This window comes from Stylophora pistillata, chromosome 7, assembly GCF_964205215.1.
Source record: "Stylophora pistillata chromosome 7, jaStyPist1.2, whole genome shotgun sequence".
Taxonomy (NCBI): domain Eukaryota; kingdom Metazoa; phylum Cnidaria; class Anthozoa; order Scleractinia; family Pocilloporidae; genus Stylophora; species Stylophora pistillata.
Genome location: NC_142525.1, coordinates 31,329,147 through 31,340,505, shown reverse-complemented (window position 1 = coordinate 31,340,505; position 11,359 = coordinate 31,329,147). Strand labels below are relative to the sequence as shown.

Below are 11,359 nucleotides of genomic sequence, written 5' to 3'. Positions count from 1 at the left end.
TACATGATTGTTTACTTTTCTCCAACATGAATGCGCTCATAAATGAACTTGAACTTTGCTTCCTAAGAACGCAATAGTTCAAAACATGTCACCATAAATAAAGTTTATTTCATGCAACGGAAACAAGGTAATTAAGTACAACTCAAAACATCTCAAATTTCATCAACTTAATAGTTAATTATTACATAAAAACAAATAATGTTAAGCTTTAATTTATTCTAAATTTAATTCATTCTTGCTTTGATGGGTTAAAATTTTAGTTTTGTTCTTCAGCAAAAAAATGCTGCGAAAAGCGCCATTTTTTCTTATCCGTTGGCAATTTTCCGTAAGTCCAGAAACAAGGTGATTAAATCTCCAAGACTGATTGAAACAAAAACAACATAATCGTTACCTTGCTACTTGACAAGTATTTTTAAAGTGTTTCAACTAGTTGAAATAACAGTTTCAAAGTTGAAACTCGTTTGCCTGTACAGTGATCAGAGTTGAAGAATAATTTCGGGTCCTTCAAATTCAGTTCATTTCGAATCGTTTGCTAAATGTCGCAGAGGAAGCGTCTCGTGCACGTTAGCGGCTGACAGAGTGCGCCGTCCAATAACAGGCGTAGTCGTCATGCGCCGAGACATTAAAGGCGTCGTCATAGGCGTCGCACGTGTTGCAGGGATTCCCAAATAAGCATCAGAGCGAGTGTTTTCCATACAGCAAAGAACGCGGCCAAACTCGCGGCGAAAATTCTCAGAAAATATAACATACAACCAGGGATTAATTGCACTGTTTAAAACTCCAATCCAAGGTAGAAATAGTTCCACTTCATACGGAAAGAGCGAGATGGTCTGAGGAAAATAATTCAGCATGAATTCCCGCGCTTGGAGCGGAAGCCAACAGAGTGCAAATACGACAACCACCGTGACAAGCATTATTATGGCTTTTTTCGTCGTTTCATGGGCTTTCTTTTGATATTCCAAGGTTTGAACACCTGGCAACTCCCGTTTTTGAAGTTTTACACCAATGAGTATGTATGCGATGGTAATGATTAGAAGAGGAATAAGGTAGGATAAAACTGTGAACGAAGTAGCGTAGTCGATTTTATCCTGATGAGTAGGCCAGTTATATTCGTTACAACGATATATTCCATTTTCATCTTTCTTTGCTGTGGTCATTATAATCAGGGGCATAGCAAAAGCTGTTGAGAAAACCCAACTGCTTACCAAACACGCCTTCAGGACTTTATTAGTGAAAATTCGCCTCAGTGGAAACCATATCACTAAACATCGATCAAGGCTGATGAAAACAAGATTTAGAACAGAACACGAGATGGAGAGCACCTGAGCAGAATGGAAAAACTTGCATAGAGCTATCCCCATAAACGTTCCAAACCAAGCGTTTCCGACATACAGCCACCTGAGCATGTATGGAAATAAACATGCCATTAAGATGTCTGCGATTGCCATATTGGCTATCAGTATGTTGGTGGAGTTCCTCATGTATTCCCTCGTTTTCACGATGTATATCACTAAGGAGTTTCCAACCACAGCAACGATGAAAACTATCACGGCATAAATTGTTGTGAAGATGACAAAACTTGAATTAGGTTCAGGTCCCGGGATTTGATCGGAGGACGAATTGGACACCTCTTGCAGTTCTGTGAAGTGATAAACGACACAGCATCAATCTTTTACGTCCTTACATCATTATACCTATCTTTTATACTGTTTTCTATACTTCTAAGGTGCTGGCAGGGAGAAATTGGTTTACAACCAAAAGTTTCTCTAGTTGGTGATCATTCCCTTTATTCTCGCGACCTCAATGCGTGATTCAGCGGTGATATTGTAAGGAAAAATAAGAGGTTACTCACTCTTAAGGGTCGAAGGGTAAAGCTGGAGTATGCTCCGAAGAGCGCTAATTGTCATCATCAAGAAGTGTATAAATATGACACTATCTGCGCTTTGAAATTCCGAGAAGCAACCAAGCTGTTTGAAATTAGGAATTCTTGACTCAAACCATAAAAGTTTTTTGCTCGGCAACCCGAGAGAAAAGCGTTGTAAACAGTGGAATTTGCTCGTGTAATCTGATTACTGCGAACACTTTAGGGCAGAGTGCCGCTCGTCTGTCAGTGTTCGTAAAGTTTCACTGATTTTTTTTTTTTTTCACGCACACGACAGTGATAAGTAATGAGTGGGCTAATCATTGTACCCGTGGCCGTAGCAGTGATGTTTAAGATTCCTTCCTCACTTTGCATTGTATACCAATGGAGTTCACACCGTAAATTACCTGAAAGTTGAATCAAAGTGTAGTCAGAAGTGGAGTATCATTCATATCCCAATTTCATATCCCCCGATCAACCTCGTTCCCAGAGTCTCATCGCCCCCTTGAGCGAGGAAAGGGGGCTGGAAGATGAGAGATTCTGGAAACAAAGGTTGATCCCCCGATTTAACGATATCCACGAATCGCACCACTGACTGAGTGTATCCACTGCAGGCGGTAACATATTGACACGTTTATTCTTGGTTTTCACGTGACGTCATCACGATTAAAAAATAAGGAATGATCAATCCTTACGATATTTTAGAATAGTTAGTTAATGGAACAGTTTAAGACTAATCCTTTTACAAATTTTCAGTTTGATCGGGTTTTTTGTCTTGTCATAAAGCTTAATCCTTTTACAAATTTACATAAAGACTAATATATTACATAAAGACTAATCCTACATAATGATTACATAATCTTACATCTTACATTTTTGTCTTGTCATAAAGCCTAATCCTTTTACAAATTAACATAAAGACTAACATCTTACATTAAGACAAATCTTACATAAAGACTAATCCTTTACAAATTTTCAGTTTGATCGGGTTTTTTGTCTTGTCATAAAGTCATAAAGACCCGGATCTTCGTTTTCGTACTACGAAAACGAAGACCCTGCAGTAGCTTAGTTTTTAACGAGAATTTTCCAGCAGAGAAAGCTGAACGACCGTCAGAATCTATTTTAAGCAATGATTTTAGCTATGAAATACAGTAGAAATTGATTACTTATTGACAGAACCAGTCATTTTTCCTGTACAGCACGCCTTCTCTGTTATTCTGCAATGCTAACTATAATTCAAAGGCGGCTAACGTTCGAATTCTGCCTGCTGTTCCAGAATAATAATATGTGTTGTAAGTTTACCCGAGGAAACCCTCGAGAATATCAACACCAAATTGGCTCGCATAGCGAAACAGAACAGACAAGACGGGCCGTATAATATTACGGGTAGTATAATAATGGAAAGAAACGCGTGAAGTGTAATGTATTATATTACTAAGCGTTGTTGCTGTTTAATGTGTGTTTAACTTGTAATTTCTACGGTTTTCTGTTTACTGGGTCTTCGTTTTCGTAGTTAGAAAACGAAGACCGGGTCTTAGGTCTTAGGTCTTCGTTTTCGAGGGTCTTCGTTTTCGTAACACCCCTTCATACAAAGCTTTATAAATTTGAATAAAACATTTCTTCGAATATCTCACGCACCAAACATCACACAGACCTAAGACTGTTTCGATTTTCATCTATTTTATCTCTTTGATTCTTGACTTTATTTCTTTTAATGGCTTTATGATACAGTGGAAATCGGCAATATTGACGACCAAAAATTAGGGAAGTTTAATATTAACAGTTAACAATGGTGTACGGTTACAAAATCCCTCTGAGGTTCCAGGAATGATCACAGCTTTGAGTTAACGTCAAGTCACTTTTGTTTTATCTTTTGCCTATTTTGTTGAAAAATACCCTTGGTCATGATCCAGCCAGCAGAGTTTAGAGGCCCTGTTTCAGTCTAAGGCCTGAAAAAGTAATTACTCAGAATTACTGCTAGCTTAGCTTGTTCTAGGCCGGTACAGGATAGGAACTAGGAATTACAACCAAACTGCAGAGGAAATGCCGCATAAAATTTGTGATCTCTTCTAAGGAACACGCCGGATTCATGCCTAGATCTGTGTTGGTCGATGTACTTTTAAAAATATATTTTTCAAGCCGGCGGAGAGTACCGCCTAAGCGCTATGAACTCGTCATTACACAATTTTCTTTCACTAGTTGTGTTTTGAGCCATCAATTTCTTTCATCAATAAGCAAATTAACATTTGGTATTGGACTTACTGTTGGTGTGTTACTCCAATTCTTGTGGCGGTAAACTCTTTCCCTCTTTCTCTACAGAGTTTGATGGAGGTGTTAGAATCATGGTATCTATCGAAGCCCGCGTAGATTGCGGTTTTATGAGCGATTTGCTGCGGTGAGTTGCAAGACCGTGAGAGGCTTGGGACAGAAAACGGATTTATAGACTCGGCTCCGCCTCGTTATTACCACCACGCGCCCAAAAAAACCTTCATTAATGCAGGCTAAGTTTATCGTCATTGACGTAGTCATAAAGAGTATTTTTGAGATCTATAAAGAAAACTGTCAGAACCCCACATGCAGATCAGGCTGCCCGCCTGTGGTCATCAGTCACGCCATATTTGCACACCGTGTTTAGGAGAAAAAAGTCCCGAAAACCTTTCCTGTATGGTGGAAAATTCTAGTTTAGTTCAAATAAGAGATTTATTTCTCCCACTCAGGGCCAGCGCTAGTAACAAGAAAACAGCTGAAAGCTTCGTCTTCTTTTCAAAAGTAGAGCGGAGTGGTTATGTCCAACAAATCCTCCGAGGTAAAAATAGAAATGAATATTAAACTATGAAGGAAATTTATACCAGCTCCTATGGATGCGTCTGCTCCTTAGTGGTAATACAGTACAGTATTTTATTCAATTACATTATCAGTTAAAGGGAGAATTAAAATTCTAAGTTATTAATTTTCAAGTAAGTACCAAACAATTAGCCCGGAATTGCATTCATCTTAGCTATTTTGACTTTGTGATTGTCCTAGAAAAGTGCTCTAATAAATTTAAAAAGATTTGTTTTGTAATAAAAGAAAAGTGAAAATTTGAATGTCTTTTCTCGTTACGCTAATTACTTTTTCATACGGTAATTCGTTTATCTCGATCGCCATTTGAAGAAGCTTAAGGGGCCTTTGTAAACCATAGTGCACGGAATAAAAAGCCTAAAGAAAGAAGCCATGTTGAGGCTGTCACTCAGAGACAGCTGAACGGATTATCCATTCCTGTTTCGAATTCGTCAACTAATAATAATAATAATAATAATAATAATAATAAATAATAATAATAATAAATAATAATAATAATAAATAATAAATAATAATAATAATAAATAATAATAAATAATAATAATAATAATAAATAATAATAATAATAATTTAGCAATGGACATCCACTGGGTGGCTCTTCTTGTCCACTGTTTCCAGATCGAATTGGAATTTTGGTGAGGTCGTGCCAATTGATGCTTGTTGTGCCAAGACGCAATCAAAACTTACAAATATTAAGTCCCTAACCTTAGTGAAAACACTTTCCACGTTTGTTTTCCCATCAAATGTTTACAGGTGTGTTTAGTTTACATCCAAAATGGTCAAAATCAACTTTTAAAGGCACTATGTTTTCTGATCTTCTGTCATCTGCTCGTCAAACTGAACATCTACTTGTCAATCGTTTCTTTTCTTAATGCTGCTGCTTTTATGTGTTTGGGATCATGAAAGTTTTCACCATAATAAGTGAATGGGTTTATTTTTTTGAAAGTGAAGTCTGTTAGGAGTATGGCTAGAGCGGCTCAGAACAGTGAACGACAGCCACATGATCACGAGGAAAACTCATCTAGCAAAATATCTGCCTTCTCTAGCTCTGTTTGCTTTGTTTGTAAAATTGTTGACTGCTGCTCTGATTGCTTTTCCTTAAAATCAATAAAGATAGGAGCCCAAGCGACGAAATGATTTCTCAGTTTTCAGGGTCTCTCTCGTAGAGAAGCGTTCAATTAGAGAGTAGCCGGTTCAATTTCGGTTCAAAGAAAAATCTCAATTGATGAATTGCCGTGGCATAGCAAAGGAAGTCAGCGGATAATAAATACTAAAGCATCACTGAAAAAGGCTCAGCCATGTAACGAAATTGTGAAAAGCAAAAGAAGACAGAAATCCACCGCAAACTCGGAAGCAACGGTGGACAATGAGATTTTCAGAAGCTTTGATCCTTAATCTTGATTTAGAGTTATCCTTACGTAATGTCCTTAGGATGAATTTGTTGTCCATTTAAGGACGTTATTTAAGATCGAGCGGAATTAAGATCTAACAAATTATTATGTCTAAGGTTTAACTATCTGTTGCCTGGAAAACAAAATTATCACTTACAGAACCCCAGCATTCGGCACTTTTAGCCCACTGTAGGTGTACCGTCTCTCGGTTAGTCGGACCACTTACTGTAATTACATTCACCAGGACGTGCAAAATGTGTTATTTTTATTAATTAATACGGTTTCCGCTGCCAGTTACCGTACAAAGTGGTTGAAGATGGCATGTGGTTGACACTTGACCCCACAAAATGCAAACAAAATTAAAGAAAACGTCAAATGCATTTTCATTATGTGATCGATACCGTATTTCTTAAACATCTACCACGTAATTTTTCCAAATGATTTTTCACAAAACCACTGACTCGGCCTATATGAACTGAGTTTAAGTAATATTAGCATTTTGAACGAGAGACAAATTGTAATTTGAACCTATCGAAAAATGTCGAGGAGACACAAAGTTCAATTAAGAATTCATTTTTCCTAACTGACATTAAATTTCTAGATAAAGGTTTCTAAACATTCCATAAATTAAAATCACAAAAACATCTTGTGAAAGCAAAATTATAACTGAAACTGACCTTAGACAACATTTTCGCAACACTCGCTATTCCATGAAAAATACTGAGGGTGTTTTAATTTATTTGATTTCATGCTTCCATTCAATCATTTATTCATTCGTACTTTCAAACCACGTAAATGACTATGATAACAATCCACATTACTTTCTCATTTCGGTGAAATTTCTTACTCGCACGATTTTAGGGGAATATAGAACTTCGCAGGAACATCTTACTTATCGAAGTTGGAACTAACGCAACGCATAAAGTAGAGAGAAATGTAATACAAATTTTAGGGGCGGAAGCCGAGGATTATCTTATCAGCTCAGTTCTCGTTTATTTTAGATCATTTTCTGGTCAATTGCACCGAGAACCACTGAGAAAAAGGAACCGAAATACTGTGCATAACATTACAGCTATCTGATAGAGTATCGGTAAAATTTACAACGAGAAAAGGAAAAAGAATGAAAATTTAACAGTGGACGAACATCAGTAAATAAGCGGTAATGCATTTACGAAACTGATAAACAGAGTAAAGTAACGTATTTTTTGAATACATACACGTCTTTATTGTAATAGCACTTGGTGAAATGTCCAACTGATGGGTTTTTATTCTCCCCTGATAAGGAACGTGTTTATCCAAGAGAAAGAGAGGATGTGAGTTGTGAGCTGTTAAATCAAAGACAGTTAAAAAAATTGAACTGTTATCTCAGTGTGGTATCTGTGCTGAATAACCAAGATATCAAACAAGAGCTCTGACCAAAGTTCAATATGATTCGCAAAACTAATTTGTTTTAGTAACGTACTCAGTGGAAATTGAACTCTCTCTGACTGATAACACTTTGTAAATTTAATTTGGTCAGAAGCGTACAACCTGGTGTATGCTTCTTGTTCGTTTAAAAAGCCGAAGGTATCGGCCATTCATGATTGAAGCGAGTCATTTCCATCATCTTGGCCTGGACATCGTGTCTAAATCTTAAGTAAATTAATTTTTTTAAAGTAATTTGTGTGCGTCCCTTACCGAGGTTTTATTGAGATTTACGTTGATCTTCACCCCTGAAGCTTTGATGAGTCTGTGCATGCGCTATCAGGTCTTACTAGTTAGCAGTTTAGAAAAAGCTCAGAGCTCGTATAGCTCCCAAAGAAAACCTGCGAAGTCATTACCTTTGAAGAATAATCCGATACGCTGAATGCAATCTCATTTAGACGGATTGGAAAAAGAATTCGCAACCGCTCGCTTCTCTGGCAATAGAATGCCGGTGTAAATGTTACAATGTTGAGTACAAATATCTATCATGAAAACGAAAGGTTAGTCACTTGTCACACATTCCACGTAGCGCGTGACAACTCACACATTTCTCTTTTGATTTTAAATGTTTTGACGGCTACTTTCTGGGATCTGTATTCTGCTCGAAGGTCGGAACAGAAAAAAATTCAACGTTTTTTTTTTGTAAAGCAATACCTTAAGATAGAACCAACTCGTTCACAATGAAAACTGTAGGGGCCAGCTACGCTTGCCGTAATAAACACAATAACTCGTATGCGTCCAGAATCTTAGTAAGGTAAAAACGACTACAACTATTTTCATACATCTATCAAATGATTCGAAGTTATTGGACTTATTGCTTTTCAAAACCGACCAAAAAAAATACCAACAACGCATATGGCATGGGAAACTGCGCCATCGATACATGTGAGCAGTATTTTCGACTATACGTAAACTTAACGAATCGTACAAATAACCTTGTTTTTTATGTGATCGCTCATGTTCTTGCGTTCCAAACGATTCAACAGTCCAGTCCTTACCAATTTTTACGACCATACTCGAGTCACCAGATATGAAATATTTTTATGCCTTCAACTTCAGCATTACCATTACCAAAGACATTCTCATTACAGAAAACCATGAGACATGTTATAAACCAGAAATGGAAAGGCTGATGGTTTTGATCAGAGCCCACGGTTTTTTTGTTTTTGTTTTTGTTTTTTAAAGAATATGGTTGATAATGTCGCCACAGTGGAGACTTAAAGTGGAAAATATTCTGCAACGAGCTTGGTGTCTTTGAGAATTAAAGTTCTTTTGATCTTAACTTGATATATGAACTGTTGCATATTGTTTAAATATAATTCAGAGAGAATATTCCCTTTGGATAGTATGGTATGGCTAACATTAATTCTCAGAAATTTAAAAAAGTTGAACGGCATGCGTTCATTATTGACTTGCATAACCTTGAGTCTTGTTCTACATCACCTTAAAAAAAAACAACAACAACAACAACAAAAAGGAAGAGGTTAGGTACAACACTTCACATGTTGAATAGCTTTATAAGTCCCTTGTGTTATTATGAAAAGTCTGCAGACTCCTTAATTTCCAAACGATCCAAGACTGAAATGCCGCTCTTTTTCTTTTGTTCCGTTCGACTGTTTCACTCACTCAAATGTTCTATTTTTCAATGTAATTATTGAAAATGAAAGCGGACAACGTGGTCACTCGCAAAGTAATAATTGAGTGTGCCAGTACCAGTTCATTGACAGATTTAAGAACACTCTTCAAAGGCTTTTAAAAGTGTTTACGATAATGAGCTCTATGCTATGGCGTTGTTGCCAATAATAGTTTTCTTCATTCCCAGTCATTTCCAGTTTAAAATACAAGTTAATTCATTTGAAATTTTGCCGAACACGAGCTCTTGTAGAAAATGAGGTGAGGTTACTAGCAGTCACTTGGTTTAAAAGTAATATTTAAATCATTAATTGCTCTGTATGGTTCTCCAAAGAGCCACAATAAAAAAGAGTCGTGATTAACGTCTAAAAACTCATTTTTCGCGCAGTGGATATCAGCTGTTTGTCCAAACGTCATTGTAATTTGTAGTTCAAATCGTTCAAGCTATGCGTGTATATCTTTATTCTTGATAATCTTGTCAAACTTAAAAGAACATGTCTATCACATAGTCAAACTGACCTGTCAAGTAAATAAACCATTTCTTAATAGTTTGTCCTTTGTTAATTTCGGCTAGACTTTTTCCAATTTCCAATAGTTCGAAACAGCTTTTGTATTTCCCCGATCAGGATATTTCCCTCCAACTGACTTGTGGTTGAAAATTTCGATGAAAAGTTTGGAAAGAGTTCTGTCTAAAAAAAAAAAGCATTAACACATATCGATTCTTGCTGTGTTTTGATGTTGATTCACCTGCTAACGGTAATGACCTTCGGATAAGTTATGCTATGACACATCTTAAAGAGAGAAAAACTCTTAAGGGCCGACAAAAGTTCTTTTCTCGTATGACAAATAAAAATTGTCGTGGGCAAAGAAGGAAGAAGAGAGATAAAACACCTTTGTATAATCAATGTGTAAGTGCTTGACAAAAAAACGGAGAAAAACGTCCAAGACACGTCCAGGTCCCGATTACTTTTATAATGACGGGTAGTAAACATCAAAATCTTTAGTAAATACTACGAAACTTCACGTACAGAAAATAACATGATATCGCTTAAACGGCCGGTTCAACAAATTGATCGAGAATCAATACCAAATCTATTTTAAAATGACTCGTAAACGGGAAGACGAAACTTTTTGTTTGACGTTGCACTTTCTACCTAGAGTAGAACTTGGAATTGAAATTAGATTACTGTTCCTTTTAGAGAGAACAAATGCAAATAGCAAATGAAATAAAACTATAAAATGCCCCCTGCGTTTAACATCTAACTTAAGAGTTTTTCGACTGGTGTCTTACTGGAGAAACAAAAGGCATCAGTATTGTAGCAGCTGGAGATAACAAACGCAGTCGAAACCAACAATGAATCGAAACCAAAAGTAAGTTTTAAATAACACCGAAATGTCATCTAAATACATTCAAATTCTGCCTTCACTCAGCTGGAAAATAAACTTCATTTCTACCGTCAACACCAACAGTTGTCGCGCATTAATGCACGGCCAATAAATCATCTTTCCTTCATTTCACTAGAGTTTGATTTCGTAAGATACCGTCTTCGCCGAGTTGTAATGACACCGGGTATACCTTAAATGAAGTCATATATTCGCACTGATAAAGCATCAGACTTCTAGGTTTGATGATGAAACTTACCTGCCAAGAAAACATGAACACCTTTAAAAAAATGTAATTCTACAGGTCGTTTGGTATTGACTCATGAATTATAGATAAATGATTAAAAGTACTAGCTATTCCCGATGCCATGAAAAGAAGCACCGACAAACGTTCAGAGTGCAATAAATTTTACCTACAAAACTCATTTACACGACTCCTTTATATATCCGATTGTTCCAGAGCAACTACAGCAATTATAAGTCCGGCAAACCTTGCTCCTTTGGCTTACAAACGCCTGTAATTCTCACCTTAAATTCGTTTTCAAAATAGACCGTATATTTCTGACAAGTGACACAAGCCGAACCCAAGGTAAACTTTTCACTGCCTAACTCCTGGCACAGTTCGCTGCTTTTATCAATTATTCGCCTCTCCAATCCAAACACCTTTATTTGTGAACTCATCATTATGCATGTAAACCTTGGTAGTGGAACAATTGAATCATATTTGTTCGTGCCCAGCAGGTGTTGTTCTTAATGGTTTGGTTCTCAGATCCCATCTTACGTCTAT

The 11,359-nt window shown here is 36.8% G+C and overlaps 1 protein-coding gene across 6 annotated transcripts; it reads right to left on the bottom strand.

Annotated features, from left to right (window-relative positions):
* Positions 1–88: 88 nt before the first annotated feature.
* LOC111330650 (prolactin-releasing peptide receptor) lies at positions 89–11,270 on the bottom strand. Of its 6 annotated transcripts, none has more exons than XM_088728786.1 (5): positions 11,101–11,270; positions 9,709–9,878; positions 7,311–9,000; positions 2,191–2,268; positions 89–1,639 (listed from the first exon to the last, which is right to left on the bottom strand). In XM_088728786.1, the coding sequence occupies exons 4-5, from the start codon at positions 2,234–2,236 to the stop codon at positions 516–518; spliced, it is 1,170 nt and encodes a 389-aa protein (XP_088584912.1). In that variant the 5' UTR covers positions 2,237–2,268; positions 7,311–9,000; positions 9,709–9,878; positions 11,101–11,270; the 3' UTR covers positions 89–515. The 6 variants fall into 6 exon arrangements, with proteins under 6 accessions (XP_088584912.1, XP_088584911.1, XP_088584913.1 ...); XM_088728785.1 differs by lacking the exon at positions 7,311–9,000 and adding an exon at positions 4,124–4,174; XM_088728787.1 differs by lacking the exons at positions 7,311–9,000; positions 9,709–9,878 and adding an exon at positions 4,124–4,174.
* Between the last annotated feature and the right edge of the window lie 89 nt (positions 11,271–11,359).

Excerpts from the sequence above, each read along its gene's own strand:
- LOC111330650 (XM_022935553.2), bottom strand. Across the intron at positions 1,640-2,190 it reads CATCACTGCTACGGCCACGG|AACTGCAAGAGGTGTCCAAT; the intron begins GTACAATGATTA and ends ATCACTTCACAG.